The sequence below is a fragment of the Tiliqua scincoides genome, chromosome 3, assembly GCF_035046505.1.
Source record: "Tiliqua scincoides isolate rTilSci1 chromosome 3, rTilSci1.hap2, whole genome shotgun sequence".
Lineage (NCBI taxonomy): Eukaryota > Metazoa > Chordata > Lepidosauria > Squamata > Scincidae > Tiliqua > Tiliqua scincoides.
The window spans coordinates 128,627,704-128,643,957 of NC_089823.1; the positions used below are offsets into that span (position 1 = coordinate 128,627,704).

The 16,254-nt window shown below is 43.0% G+C and overlaps 1 protein-coding gene across 1 annotated transcript in view; it reads left to right on the top strand.

Annotated features, from left to right (window-relative positions):
• Positions 1–4,466: 4,466 nt before the first annotated feature.
• The window catches only part of UVSSA (UV stimulated scaffold protein A), a 59,818-nt gene continuing 48,030 nt past the window's right edge, over positions 4,467–16,254 (top strand). The window contains exons 1-7 of the mRNA XM_066622407.1: positions 4,467–5,420; positions 5,860–5,959; positions 6,290–6,620; positions 7,504–7,624; positions 9,034–9,444; positions 9,963–10,072; positions 10,828–10,956. Coding sequence (XP_066478504.1) covers positions 5,417–5,420; positions 5,860–5,959; positions 6,290–6,620; positions 7,504–7,624; positions 9,034–9,444; positions 9,963–10,072; positions 10,828–10,956 — 1,206 coding nt within the window. The 5' untranslated portion in view covers positions 4,467–5,416. The remainder of the gene's footprint in view (positions 5,421–5,859; positions 5,960–6,289; positions 6,621–7,503; positions 7,625–9,033; positions 9,445–9,962; positions 10,073–10,827; positions 10,957–16,254) is intronic.

A 16,254-nucleotide genomic window follows, 5' to 3' on the forward strand; every position in this document is an offset into this window, starting at 1 on the left:
GTATATAAATACCTGTATTATTATTATTATTGCTTGTCACAAAGCTTCACGCTGGGCAGCCACTTCCGCTGCATGTCATCCCAGAAGGCTCTGAGCCCAGATTTCCCAGGGGAAGTGGCTGCCCAGCATGAGGCCCTACAAAGATTGGGCATGACAAAAGGTGGCTGTGGGGCGGAATAAGACTGTGCCACTGCTACAGCCAGAACAATAATCTCAATGTGCCAGATTCAGCCCACTGCCACAGTCTTGTTTTAGAGCAAAGAAAGACATCTCTATTATCTATTTCTATCTTTATTCTTTTATAATAAGACTGGTCTCTTAGTAAAATCGTATCTGTCTCTTGTGTGAGGGGGATTTTCTGCAATACAGGTCCAACCTTGTTATACACAAATTTTTTATACACGGATTCAACTCGGCACAAATGGCCACTGCAAATGAGAAGGAATGTGCTGATCCCCAGAGAAGGGGAAAAATGCATCCCTTTAAAATCACAGTTTAAAAAAACTGCTTTTGTTACTGTTGTAGACAGAGAATTATGCAAGTGATCATTCCATTCTTCAGCTGAGTCAGGCAAAGGCAAGGGGCCCTTTGCATTTCCAACTGCTGACTGCTTCTCTACAACAGTAAGAGAAGCTATTTTTAAACCACAATTGTAAAGGGACACACTCTTTAATTTTTTAAAAATTGTTTTTATTTAACACATTTTATGGTATCAGCAGTGAGTCCCAGAATCAAACTCCTGTGAATGGTGAGATATGACCTTATTAGGAGCAAGAAACCTGGAAGTGAGTCTTTAGATTTATTAATCAATTAATTATTAATAGATTTATTTTTCCACTGTTTTTTATCCACTGATTTTTTTATCTGGAATGGAACCCCAGCGCATAACGAGACACAAGCTGTACATGGGTTTGTTATCCAATTGGGTAGCCCAATCCTGAAGCCAGCATTCCGCCGTGTGCAGCAGCCCCAAAATGGCTACCACTGCAGCCAGTAGCACCACCGAGGCCCCCAAAAGTCTCCTGGGGTAAGGGGACTTTTGCCCCCTCCCCCCGAGTAACGGCCCAGGGACCGCAATGGGTCTCCTCCATTATGTTATTATGCTGGCGCAGTCTGGAGGTGGGGCTGTATTAACCCATGGCTGAGCCCTAAGCTTTCACGTATTTTAGGCCTCCTCCTATACAATCTTTTACCCCACTACAGCTGACAGCTGTCCCTGGCACCAGAGTGCAGTATGTAACCCTATATCCATTTTGAATATTTTTGTTCTATTAGGTCATGTAGAAGTTCTACATCAATTATACAAAATGAAGTTTATAAATCAATGAATATTGAGCTACAAGTATATATACATGTACACATATTGCTACAGTGCAAAGTGCTTTAAAACAATTTCTGCCCAATGTTGCAAATTCACAACAGAGACCAAATGTGTATAACTGTGGCCTTGGCAGAAATGGGTTTAGGTACACAGGAACAATATTTAGAAATGACATCCATCTACATTACCATTTTACTGATCCTTTCCCAGCCCAAACATGTTTTAAACAAACTGGATTTGTTAGGCTGGAACAACTGGTCTAAGGTATGAAAACCAGACTGTCATAAGAACAGACTACGGGGGAGTGACCAAATTAATCACAAGATATCCCCAGATTCCTTGTGCTGCACTAGAAATGGTTTTCTTGACAAAGGAACTTCCTAACAAGCCAGGACCAACCAACATCACAACTTCTATTGGATTAATTGGTAGCAATAGTGCAATTCTGTTATCAGTGGAGCTGGTTTTAAAGGAATTTATGAATTGTGTGACTCTATTGGAACAGGGATCTAAGGGCCCAGTCCTATGCCCTCCCAGCATCAGTGCTGAGTCCTGTAAAGCATTAAAGTATGTTTGCAACACTGGGAAAGCAAGGAGAGCCAGCGCTGGGCCCACACCAGTAGGCACTGCACCCGACACGGAGGCCAATGCCAAAGAAGCGCTTGCTGTAAGGTACACCACTGGGCAGCAGTGTGGGGTTGGTGGGTGGGAAGGGAGTCAATGGAGTGCGGGGGAGTGGTAGGACCAGCGGAGGACCTGCTCTGCTAGATCCCATGCTCCTTGTCAGGCTGAGAAGTCTGACATGGAGCTCCTCCAGTCAGGGCCATATTATAAATAAGCCTGGCTAGGCTGAAGCCTAGGGGCCCTGCAGGGACTAAAGGCCCCTCTTTTATTTTGATTTTTTTTGCTGAGGCACAGTTGCCTTGTGGCTTAAGGCTCCAATGGTTAATAGATTGCATTGTTTGCACAATAATGAGTAACCAAACATTAGTTCCAAAAAGCTTTTTGCTTGACAGGAGTTAACACATTGTATTTGAAGGACTTCAGGTCTAAAATGTTCTTAATGTTTTCAATCCATCCCATGTGTTTGCATCAATAGCCAGTTCCATTTTTTTGCTTTTTCAAGTGTGTTTATGAGAAGTCTCTAGTAACATGTTTCCTGCTTGACCTACTCAAGAAATAAGAATTTCAAAGTTAGGTAGAATCTATTCTAGCAGCATTCCTATTTTTGTGTCTCTCTGGAACAGCGCTTCCCAAACGTTTTAGCAGTGTCACCCACTTTTCAAAACAACAATTTATTGCAACCTATTAGGCAAAAGAGATCTAGAAAAAAATATTGTATTTGTAAATAATAATAAATTATTAATTAATGAGAGTCCTGTGCTCCTAAACCTACTAGAGACTTTTCAGGTGCAGATGTTTACTAGACTCTCCCTAGAAATGGAGTTCAAGGACTGTTCCCCTAACCTTTACAGTCATTCCAGGGTACCCAGAAAGCTGAACTGGACAGCAAGATGTGCACTTAGGGACTTCCAGGCCCCACAAAAGACTGAAATAGGGCTCACGTATTATCTATGGCACACCAGTTAATAGAGGAAATAGGAAAATGTGCCATTTTAATCAGGGGATATGAAGATTATGAGACAGCATTCCAGGTAACAATTTTCTTCTGCAAACTTCTGCAATACTTGCAAAGTTTTTTTTTTTTGTTTCAAAACTTTTTTTTGTGACCCAATGGTGGGTTCTGACCCACATCTGGGGAAACACTGATCTCTACAACTAGGTCAAAAACTGTTTCTTTATAGTGGAAACGCCAGGTAGCGATGCAGATGCCAAGGAGGCGACTTTTACTGCCACTTCTGCCCCAGTCGCTGCTCTCACTCAGCAGGTTCCCCATCCAGAAAGGGGGGACGTCGCTCCTTTAACGTTTCTGCTCAGCGTTGCATATGCGCAAAAGGGATCAAATGTGTACAGCTGTGGGCTGGGCAAACATGAGTTAAGGCAAAACTTAACCTTGCCCTAGCATGACGTATAAGTGATGTCATTCCAGGTGTATAGAGATAGGAAAAACCTAGAGTGATAATTCCATTATCTGCCTAATTTTTTTTGGATGCTCCCCCCTCCCCAAGAGCTGCCCTTAGTAAAGCCAATGAAGACACCAAGAGTTTGAGCAGCATGTACTGTATGCCCCCCCCCCCACAAAAGGTAGCAGAAACCACGGGAGTTGAATTCACATAACATAAAGACTACTACAAACATACTAATAACTATCAGTTATTAATAGTTATTAGTTATAAATAGTGTGACATTAATGTGTAATTATGTTATTCAGTGTAAAAACTGTGATGGTGTTTTTAGGGTTTTAAAATACAATATTTTAAAGATTGACCTGCTAATGCCGACACAGTCCATCAACTGTGCCATAGAACGGGCAGTAGTAGTGATAGCTGCGATCCAGAAAGGTTCACGACACCCCTGCTGTGTAGTCCACGATTCATGTTGCAACTCAGAGGCAGCTGGACTGTGGTTTGATTGTGTGTGTGCGCGTGCGTGCGTAACACTTCATAAAATGAATTCACTCTGAATACGACTTAAGTAACCCAACAATCGTCCTGTGCCCACCTGGTCAGAAGCAAGCCCCCTTGGGTTCAATGGGGCTTACTCCCAGGTAAGTATGGATAGGATTGCAGCCTGACAGCCCAATCTTATGCATGTCTGGTCAGGAGTCATCCCATTACAGTCAATGGGGCTTCCTCCCAGGGAAGTGTGCATAGGGCTGTAGCCTCAGAGCCCATGGCTATGCATGTCTACTCAGGAGTGAGTCCCATTCTAGTCAATGGGGCTTCCTCCCAGGAGCCCATGGCTATGCCTGTCTACTCAGGAGTCGGTGCCATCACAGTCAATGGGGCTTCCTCCCAGGGAAGTGTGGACAGGGCTGCAGCCAGAGCCCACGAGCTGCTGTCTCTGTGCAGCGACGCTTCATCTCCCGGGGAGGGCGGGGCGACGTCCTGGACGTCTCGTGGTTCTCCACAGGCGGCCTCCCTTCTGAGCACGGAACGGCTCCCGGAATGTGTCGCCCCCGCAGCCGCTCAGTGCATCTGCGCGCCGAGTCTGTGCGCGGAGGAGGAGCCTCCTCCCCTCCTCCCCTCACGGGCGCGGCAGCTGCTTCGCCGCCGCTCTGCTTCCCCCGAAGCGAGTGGGTCAGCAGGGCTCGCTGAGGGGGCTGCGCTGTGTGCCGCTGGAGTTCTGAAGCGCCCCGTCTCCGCTGGACACGCGTTTCCCCTTCTGACGTGCAGCTCGTTCTCCGGGGGACAGGCTGCAGTCCAGTCCACGCTTACTTGGGAGTAAGCCCCAGTGACTGCAATGGGGCTCGAAGCAGGCACGCATAGGGTTGGGCTCTGAGGCTCCTGGCTTCGCCGCCGCCCATTATCTATGCGTGTCGCTGGAGCGCGTGGATGGCTCCTGCCTCCGCGTGTCTTCCTCTGTTCCCGATTGTGCGGACGTCTCTTCCTCTTCCTCGGCAAGCAGGCTCTCTCCAAGCAAGGAGTTGCTGTGGACCCCTAAGAATTGCAGCCACCACCTTTCCTGGCCGGCCTCACTTGGTTCCCAAGCTGGACAAAGGACTTCCCGTGGACACTGTCATGTGTGAAGTGGATCTCGTGTGCCTTCCTCAGGCGAGTCCACCTACTGTCACAGAGGAGAGATCTGAAGAACCACTTACTCCAGCTCTGTGTCCTCCCTAGGAAATGCTGATTCATCCTCACCAAAAGTGATCCACAGCAGCCTACCTGGACAGTCCTGTGGCTTCTGTGTCACCCCCACCAAAAGTGATCCACAGCAGCCTACCTGAACAGTCCTGTGTCTTCTCTGTCACCCCCACCAAAAGTGATCCACAGCAGCCTACCTGGGCAGTCCTGTGTCTTCTGTGTCACCCCCACCAAAAGTGATCCACAGCAGCCTACCTGAACAGTCCTGTGTCTTCTCTGTCACCCCCACCAAAAGTGATCCACAGCAGCCTACTTGGACAGTCCTGTGTCACCCCCACAAAAAGCGATCCAGAACAACCTACCTGGACAGGTTGGACTGCCTTCCAAAATGGGTAGGTGTAAATTAAAAGCCATTTCTGCCCAAGGTTGCATATACACAAGAATCAAATGTGTACACCTGAGGGCTGGGCAGAAATGGGTTAAATAAAACAAATAGTGTCATATAGGACAATATGCAGTGGAGCTTTCTGAGGTCTACAATCTGTAAAATGAGGCTTTGCCCGGCTTGTGACCCAGCAAGTCACACGCACCCCACCAACAAGACATGGGTAGAAGTCCAACAGGGACTTGATTAACATTCACAATCAAAACAAGGAGGCTGTGGGCTGGGCCAAAAAAGGTTTTAAAAAATTAGTTTTCCACCACTCAAATGGTTTGGCTCCCATAAAAGATATTACTCACTCTTCTGCTTTGACTTAATGTGCCAGAACTTCTTTCTACATAGGACTAATTTTGATAGACAATTCTCTTTTTGTGTCTGTTGGTTTTCAGAGGTGGACCAGAAACTGTCTCAGCTGGTGGAGGACCTGACAACTTCAGGAGAACCACAGCTGGACCCCAAGAAGATCAAAGAACTAAAGAAGATTTGCAAGTATTAAATATCTCCATTTTATTTTATTCTTTAAAATAGTAGTTCTGGTATAATAAAACTTGAGTTTCAAGTTTTCGAAACCATATTTCCGATGTAACTGTTACCTTGAAAGTCAGGAAACTGAACAGTACTCAAAAGTGAAAAGACTTTACAGCTAGAATAATACTGTCAGTACAAGCTCTTGCAGGTCTACTCAGAAATAAGGCCCATTATGTTAAGTTGGGCTTACTCCCAGGAAAGTATGCATAGGATTGCAGCCTGTATTGTGTTATGTCTTGCCAATTGATGCTGTTTGCTTTTGTACTCATTATACCCATGACTTTTCTAAAGGTCTTCAAACGAGCATATTAGTCACGTTTATCACTTGCTGATGACACAGCTAAATCAAGAGCATGCTGAGATACGTCTTTCAGCCTTTCAAGTGGTGGATGAGCTGTTCACCCGGTCACATCAGTTTAGGACTTTAATTATTTCAAACTTCCAAGAATTCCTGGAGCTCACGGTAGAAACAGACTACGAGCAGCCTCTTCCCCCACCAAGCGAAGTGGCACAAAAACTGAAAAAAGCCGCCATTAAATCTATACAAGAGTGGCATGAGAAATACGGCGAGGCTTACAAGAAGCTTTCACTAGGATATTATTACTTGAAGCAGAACAAGAAGGTACTTGAATATTTACTTCCGTTATTTGATGTCTTGTAACTTCATTTATTAATCTTGCCCTGCTTTTTAAAATAAGTACAAAGCAGCTTACAACAAATTATGAAATAAAAATATACCACAAATAAAAATAACAGCAATAAGAAACAGAAAGAATAAAAACAATTGGATAAAAACTCTGGAGATTTGGGGAAGATTACAAACCACCTTAAATAAAAATGTGTCTAAGTGGCAGCTTAAAAGGTACACATAGGGGGTACATATAGACAGACCTTCCCAAGTAGGGAGTTGTACAGTCTGGGTACTGTTATGGAAAAGGCTCCCTTCCTTGGTAGAAAATATTTCTGGAAACACTGACTGCATTCTGAGCAGGGACAGGTGTATTGGACTGCAAATGAAATGAATGTGTAACTCTTCATGAACAGGAAGACCAAAAATACATGTTTATCCATTAAACTGGTGTGCATAACTGAGAGTAATGCTGGTTTTCAAGTTCAGTATAGGCAGCCTGCACAATGAAAGATTTCTTTTTTTTATGCTGGATATTGTTTTCTGTAAGCCTGTATCTCTTTTCAGTTAAAATTTCAAAGGAGTTTTGGTTGACATGTTCAGTGTGCTCTTGCATTCTCTTAACAATCTACTATAGCATCCTTTTTCATCTCATAATTATCAAACCACCCCATCAGTTTTTTGTGTTTTTTTTGCAATTGACAAGGCACACTGCACTGTCGGTGGGGAGCTTACCTCCCTGAATGGCCCTACTAATGAATGATCCTCCCCCCCACACTCCTGCGGCACACCTGTGGATCATTCTCGGCAGAGCAATGTGCTGTGGCATACTGGTAGAAAATTACGGATCTAATATATTCCGCTATTCTTCTCTTAGGTTGATTTTCAAGATGTAAGTGCCAGAACTCTAGCGGAAAGAAAAAGAGATGAGGAGAAACAAAAACGATTGGATAGTATTTATAAAGATCGCGCCAAAAAGGCTGAGAAAGAAATGGAAGGTAAGTAGGGTCTTGTATGGTGAAATGACATCCTGAAATTGAAATAGGCCTAGTATATTGCCCCCTGAATTTCAATCTGTTGAAAAATGAGTGGGATTTATTAATAAAAAATATTTATCTAGTGCCATCAGTGTAAATCAGAGTTTCTCAATGTTTATCCCCCATTGTACCACTTCGCATGGTCTACCTTTTGGAAATATCACCATTCGCATTGGTCTACCTTTTGGAAATATCACTGGAAGTAACTGGTGAAGATGTCATCACCAGTTACTTTTGGGTTGAGAGACCAGATGCAACATGACAAACACCGGTAAGAGGCTCAGGGTGGACAGGACGGCTTTTTAGAGCACATGAAAAGCATGCTTTGGAATTCTGCTTACCAAGCCAAGCACCCTACCGTTGTTTGCCGCATCATGTTGCTGGTCTCGCTGTTGGGTGGCAAATGTCCGGTTATCCCACAAGTACCAACAGAACCCACCTCAAGTACCACCCATGGTACCCATACCACTAGTTGAGAAACATTGGTGTAGATTGTGTCTTAGAGACTTTTTTTTGGTAGAAATAGACTAGTCCCTTTCACTAAAGCTATAGTAGACTTGGGACCCAATCCTATCCAACTTTCTAACGCCAATGCAGCTATGCCAACAGCATTCTGTAGTGGGGGCAATCATGGATGCCTTTTCCAGTGCAACTTTGGAGCTACATTGCAGCTGCATCAGCATTTGAAAGTTGAATAGTATTGGACCTGTCCATTTTTACAGTATAAAAACAACAGTGGGCAAAAGAGAGAGAGAGGGGTGAGAAGGAATGATTAATATTTGAAAATGCAGTTATAAAATTTTGGGGAACTTTAAGAACAAGTTCTGCAGTATCAGAACAGTTTCTGGGTGTGTTTCTGAGAATTGCAACCTCATTCCTTCTCCCTGTGTCTGATAAAGGACCAAACATTTCAAAGAGTAAATGGATTTTCACTCCTTCAACTCAACAAGAGTTTACAGATTCTCCCTTAATGCAAGTAGATGGGCCACAATTTCAGCCAGGATATTTCTCTCTGCCTGGCTGACCTCCTATTGGAATCTCTCTTGTACCATAAGGTGCCATGTTAACTTCATGGCGCCCTACTCTGGACTATGTTGATGTGGCCGTTCTCTTCACCTCACCTAGCTTAATTGTCCTTCAAGTTCTTGGAATCACTTTCTGTTGGGATAGAAAAGGAATAACTTTTGGAATAATTGTGGTGATGGGTATGTGGGTTTTTTTGAGGAAACTGGATAATACACTCCAATATTAATAATATACCCAAATTAATTGGTGCTGTTGCAGTGGAGGTGTGGTTTCTCACCACAGGTGAAATTGCCTTGGTGTGTGTGGGTTTTGCGCATTATTCTAAAACAACTGCCATTTGACAGACATGTCCCGAGAAATCCAAGCTGTGCTGACTGAGATGGAGAACGGTTTTCGGCTTCTGATGCCAGATCCATTTGACTTCATGGTGAATGATTCTGAGGCTGTGGCTTTAAGGACAGCTGAAGCGGACAAATCTGTTTCCTGTTCATCTGTGCAGATGACAGATCAGCAGACACCTTTCCTTGAGCAGATGGACGATGAGCAACCATGTTGCAGCAAGGATCTTCCTTCCATCTCCCTCACTGCTCATACGGATAGAAGAGACTTGGATAATGAAAAAGTGGAGAAAATTGGCAGTGAAGATTGCTTAGAGTCTGAGTTAACTTCTGGTGGTGATGAGGATTATGCAAACTTTGTTCAGAGCCATGGTCTTGGCTCTCGTAAATACACGCTCAGCCTTGAAATATCCACAGGTATCATGCAAACATTAACTCTGAAGCACTACTTTAGCTGCAGATTGTATTAGAAGCAGTGAATAGACAGTTGTCACTAACGAGCTGATAAGTTTAGGATTTAGAATGTCACCAGCAAATTATAGTGTTTCAAAGAAAAACAGGTTTCCCATCTGACCACTAATTTGCAGGACAGGATATATGTCTTTGGAAAAAGTTATCTGTTGTTTTCAACCAAATGTGTACTGAGAGATAACCACGAGCATTCTTTATGCATTTTAACATCTACTCTTTCTCCCGTGCTCTCCTTCCTTTCCCCAGATTTGAGGTGTCTTGTGACAATTATGATTGCAGCCCCGGAATAACTGAATCAGAGAGAGAAAGAGTTCTTATGGAGTGGCATCTTATCTCTAAATGGATTTTAGATCAATCTTATCTAAGTAGGAGGTTACCAAATACTGCACAGGAACATTTTGTCAGTTGATGTATTTTTAGCCATATAATGAAAATTGGTTTCTTATCCTTCTTTTTCCTGATAGATGTAAGCGTACGTGAGAATGAAGACAATGCAGCCATAATAAACAATGTTATGGATGCGTATAAGCTCATAAGAAACAAATTCTTGCCATCTGTACAGTCTTGGATTCAGGTGAGGAAAAACCCTTTTTATCAAGAATAAAATCCATCTTTGCTTGTAGTCCTTGCATACCTGACTACTGATATGCTTGTGTGAGATAACTTTGCTTCCTTGGGTTGTGCCATAATTTTGGAATTCCTGAACTGGAAATTCAGGCCTCTTGTGTTTCTATGGCTGCAATCCTAACCACACTTTCTTGAGAGTAAGCCCCATTGAACAAAATAGGACTTACTTCTCAGTAGACCTGATTAGGATTGTGTCCTATATTGTACATATGATTGAATTCAAGCATACTTGTATTGATATTTTATTTGTCCTCTGAGCTTAACACTGAAAGGGATCTTCTCTGCCCTTCATTTTCATCTGTCCTAACTTTTGACCAAGTTAATCTTATTCCGGTGTTATCAGAAACTTTGCAAATCTATGTGAAGGAAGAGTCATCTGTGTGACCTAGTAAAGGTCTCCAGTCGTAGAAGTAACAGAATGACATCATCGCCTGAATTCTGGGAGCTGTGTGCTGTGTTTGTAGTGCACAGGAATGTTGCAGGATGCTGAAGATTGAGAAGCACTGCCCAGGAGTATAACAGCATATAATGAAGGGAGCAGTAGCTATGCCTAGAATGAATGCACTTCTCTGGGAAGTGATCTTTCTGAAGATCAAAATCATCTTGCCTTTCAGCCTCTGTTTTTCCTATGGCATATGAAAGGCACAGGTTGTGATGGCATGCGTTCAGATGAAATAACTAATTTTCAGTTTACATTTGTAGTTGTTTACAAGGGCTGGAATAAACGATAATCGTCTAAGACAAGCCATTGATCTGAAAAACAAATTGGAAACTGCTCTGGAGAAACATAAAGAAATGAATATTGACTATAAAGAGAAGAGAAGGAAAGTGGTGAGTTGTAATTTTCTGAAGGACATTATTGGGGAACGTTTGTTTGCATACAGGAAGTAATGTCACAGTGTTTCTCTCAGTATATCATTTCCTGGTATTGATTACATGGGAAGTGTGGTGTTCTGGAAATAAGTGGGATCGCTAAAGTATTATGCTTTCCATATCTACAGGTTTGGCACCTGCAGATTTGACTCGGTACGGGTGCAGACCTCACATCTAGAGGACTTGAAGGGTCTCCCAGACATATCCGGGAGGTGTCCTGAGGCACGGGGTGGGGGCATACTCAGCCACCCTGGGCCTTGTAAAGCCTCCTGGAGGCAGCTGGAAGGCGCTTTCCATTTTCACCAAAAACCGGAAGTGCCTTCTGGAGGCCTCCTGAGGCCTCGGGCAGCCTCTCCATATCTTGGAACACCTCCCGGGCATGACCAGAAGATGTTTCTGATTGTGTCTGGGAGGTTCTGGAGGCCCTCTCCATGGGTTTGATTATCCACGGAAATCATTGTCTGTTGGATGAGGCTGGGAATGGATCCCCCGCTGATACTGAGGGCCCATTGTAATATGATCATTGTTCCAGGCATTACTCAAGCTTAGTAGGAAAGAGAAAACAGAGGGCATGCACTATCTGCAAGGGAAATTAGAAGAGGCTTATTGACCAACCCTGCATACATACAAAGTTTGATTCTCCCTATAATCCCCCAGTTAGCATGGGTCCCAACGGGCTCTAGAGCAGGCAGGAGAGAATTTCTTAAAATAGGACTGCAAAAACTGGCAGATTCAACTGAGACATGGAAATATGATGGTGGCTTGGCTTGCAATCATAAAGGAGCAGATTTAGAAATTTGGAAAGCTAATGAGCTAATCAGCAATTCACTCCTTGCACTGGACTGACCTCACTGTACGGTAATCTTGATGTATGTTCCAATTCCTCCAAAGTCAGAGTTACTCAAAGAAAACATCCAAAGTGTTTATATATTTTTGAGGGGCTTGGTGGGTGAAATAAGGGGAACCATGCCCAGGGGAATCTGGACAGAAGAGCACTGGGTTTGTGCAGATGCAGGTTGCAACTTCCAGGTTGGGAGGCCAGACATGGCACTACATACAGTGGTGAAAGTCTCAGGGTGGCCAGGTTGGCGTTTTCATGTGCATGAAAACTGTGCGCTGGAACTCTGTGTTCTCCTCAGAACTGAGAACTGCTCCCTCGTTGCTAACGTTTCGGCGTGGACTGAAGACCTTTTTATTTCAAAAAGCTTTTAGTTGTTGATAGGCTGGCTGGCGTTCTTGCTTTTTATATGAAAATCCATGGGGTTTGTTTTGTTTTTAGCTTTTTAATCATTGTAAACTGTTTTTAACTGTTTTTCATGTTGTATTTTTAAATTGTTTGTTAGCCGCCTTGAGTGCCCGTTGGGCAAAAAGGCGGGATACTAATTAATATAATAATAATAATAATAATAATAATAATAACTGCCTGTCAAGCCTCTTACCACCATTTTTAACATAATGTTGCAATCTCACAGCTGGGCAGTGGGCATCCATGCCTCCCCTGCATGTTCCCTATGCTGCCCTTGGGAGCTGCACCATACAGATTGGGGAACACGCATGTGAAGAAAGGATGGAGACGGGGGTTATAAGCCAGATATATCTTTCCTGATTTTGCTGAGTTGGAGGATGAGGTTCAGAGCAGGATGCCTCAAGGTTAAAATTCAGTTACTTGGATGTGCTTGACCCAAAAAGGGGGAGAGGGAATTCAAAAATGGAAAGAGCTTCTGAATAGTGTTCCAAAGAACCTTGAGGAGAATGGCAGACAGGCATGGAGGGAAAACCTAGTGCAAAATCAGGAGTCTTTAGTAAATAAATTATATCCTCTAAGACAAAATAAAACAAAAGGATCCTGGGGCTGAATGGTGCAGGATGACTGTGCATCTTGTGCAAAGACAAAGACTTCATCAGGGCAGAAAAGCAAGCTATTTGCATTGGAGATGAGGATTCCTCTTTCCATCCAGAGTTCCTGGTGGAGGCAGTCCTGGTTTCCAGACTTGACCAAACTCTGGTCAAGTGGAACAGGCCCAAACCTAAAGGTCAATTCACATGCCAGCAAGGAGATTTCAGTTTACAAGTGGTTACACAGGAAGCTGCCCTATACCAAATCAGACCATTGTTCCATCAAAGCATTGTCTGCATTTCCACTCTCCAGATTTTAGATTGGTGATTCCTTGTCCTTTGTGAGGATGCTAGACCAGGGATTGAGCCTGTGACCTTTGACATGCAAAGCAGGTGCTCTGTCATTGAGCTGTGACCCTCCACTCAATAGGCAAGGTGGTCAGTTCTGACTGGAGAGCAAAACTGTGGCTCATGTTCAGTGGCAAAGGTAAAGTGTGCTCATGCCACTACCTGCAAATGTATTTAAAGTTAACAATTGAGTAAATAAAATGTTTAACAAACCAAAATGTTTTAAAGATGGAAATACGCTTTCCGTCTTAAGATATTAGCCGCATAGATTTTAGCAGAATTAAGTAAACCCACCATTTCCACAGTTCTGTGTTTCTCATGGTTGTAGCCCAGGTGTTCCCTCACTTCTTTAGAGGCTTTACTTTCTTTTGCGACCTAATGTTGTAGTACAGAGCTAAGGCAACTTTCTGGCTAATATGGACTGGTTTTTCTTGTTTTCATTGACATTTAAATTTCTCAGTTTCATTTGGTATGTGTTGAGTTTTGCATTGGCAAAAATTCTGGAATAAGAACATAAGAACAGCCCGGCTGGATCGGGCAGTAGGCCCATCTAGTCTAGCTTCCTGTATCTCACATCAGCCCATCAAATGCCCCAGAGAGCACACCAGATAACAAGAGACCTGCATCCTGGTGCCCTCCCTTGCACCTGGCATTCCGACATAGCCCATTTCTAAAATCAGGAGGGTGCACATACAAATCACGGCTTGTAACACGTAATGGATTTTTTATCCAGAAATTGGTCTAATCCCCTTTTAAAGGCATATAGGCCTGATGCCATCACCACATCCTGTGGTGAGGAGTTCCACAGACCATGCCACATGCCCACACTTAATCCAGACAACATGGTAGACGGAATGGCAAATACAGAAATTTTTTTCAGTCTCTCCCAAGCAGTTTCATTCCAAAACCCCCACCCCTTACTGCCAAGTGGGGCGGATGGTGTGGTGGTGGTAGCAGCACTGCCTTCATTGAAAAATCGTCACAGAAGGCAGTGATTCACTTCCCCCCCCACCTTTCTCAGGAATGAATCAGGATGTGTGGAGCATGCTGGGAGCAATTACAGCACATCCTGCACTTTGCTTTAACCAGTGGGACCACATGAGGAATGACTGAAGTAAGGGGCTAAGGAGTTGGATCGCTACATCCTGAGCCACTTTCATTCAGCTCTGTCTGTAGTGGGCAGAGGGGAGAGGAGGTGATGGCAGCAGACTCAAGGATAGTCAGACATCCCAAATTTGTTTGCCTCTCTCCACCATCCCCTGCTCAGCATGAGCGGCATCATTTGCATAATCTGTAGGCTGGTTACCAATTATTAGGCACATTTAAATGCTCTATATCAGTGGATATAATTATTAGGCACATTTAAATGCTCTATATCAGTATATAAGCCCCATCTTATAAAGCTTATCCTAGAGCTAGAAAACGTTCAGAAAAGGGCAAATAATGGGATCAGGGACTGCAATATTTTCCCTATAAAGAAAGGCTTAAGTGATTGGGCCACTTGGGAGGGTTAGATGTTCATAAAATGATGTATGGTGTGGAGAAAGTGGCTCTATAGGTTATCTCCCTTTCATTAACTTATACTTCATGGTTATCCACTGAAATTGGCAATTAGTCATGATGGCTATGTGGAACCTTTGTGTTCAGCAACAGTATAACTTAGGGCAGTGTTTCTCAAACTGGGTCAGAACCCACTAGGTGGGTCGCAAGCTAATTTCAGGTGGGTCCCTGTTCATTTCAATATTTTATTTTTAATATGTTAGACTTGTTGCTTCCATGGTATGTGACTGCCTTTGGGGAAATGTTACTAACCTGTACTTTTAACAAGCTACTATGTATATTCTTTTAACCATGATAGTAAATGGGACTTACTCCTGGGTAAGTGGGGTAGGATTGCAGCCTAGGATTGTCAAAAAATTTCCTGCTTGATGATGTCACTTCTGGTCATGACATCACTTCCGGTGGATCCTGACAGATTCTCATTCTAAAAAGTGAGTCCTGGTGCTAAATGTGTGAGAGTTGCCAGGTTTTTTGTTTTTTGTGTGTGTGTGGTTTTTTTTTTTGGGGCGGGGGGGGGAACAGCAGCAATGTAATATTGGTTTAGGTTATGAGATTGCTGCCATTCTGATCCAGGGTACCCCAATACAGGTTTTCAGACTTTCATCTGGGAAAATCATTGTATTTAAATTCAGGTACTCTTAACTTGAGAATAAGTATTAACACCTGTCAATTGCTGTGTTTTGAAAGTAGTTTAAAGGAGACTTTAATACTTTTTCTTCAAATCTACACTGTAGAACCACTTTTAGGAACTGGTAAAATTCTCTCATTTCCAAAACTGTAAGTTCTACTGAAATCTGATTGCCTTGTAAAATATCTTGCAGTTTCTGGTGTAAAATTTATCCAAAATGATTTCATTGGCCAGTAGAGGGAGCACATCTTGCATGTTGAGTGTTTCATTTTCCCCCAGCAGTTGAAAATATTTCTGGTTTAGCTGCTGTTTGAAGTTGAACAGACTGCACACCCTCCTGAGCTTCTCTGATAGGTCCATTTTCAGTCCAAATTGTGGCATTGATGCCTTTACAGTCAATGTTGGAAATCAGTTGCTCTGGCTTAACTGATGTAGTCTATATTTTTATGTTTTAAAAGATTTGCTTAAAGCTAAAATATGAAATACAAATGTCCTGTGGCTATCCATTCTAATGTTGAAATGATCATTCTTACCACTCAGAAGTCTATTAGTTATGCTTATCTATAATTTGTTTGTATTGCTAAAAGCACAAAAATCTGCATATGCCCTTCTTTTAAAAAGCCAAAACTCCAGGTTTTCCTTAATCTTTTGAAGGATGGTGAGGATAATCTTAGTCGCAAAATCCTTTTGGGGGAGTCCGGCAAATCAATCAATTCTCTGTATATGAACTGAGCAATAGTTCATATTCCAATTGAGGAAGGCAGATCAGTGGTATTTCAAAAAATACCAACAAAAATAGCCTTGAAGTATTTTAGCCTTTTTCCTTAAGTTTGACAAAATTGGGTCAGGCTCTCATTTCCAGGTTCTACTCCAAGTAAATATGA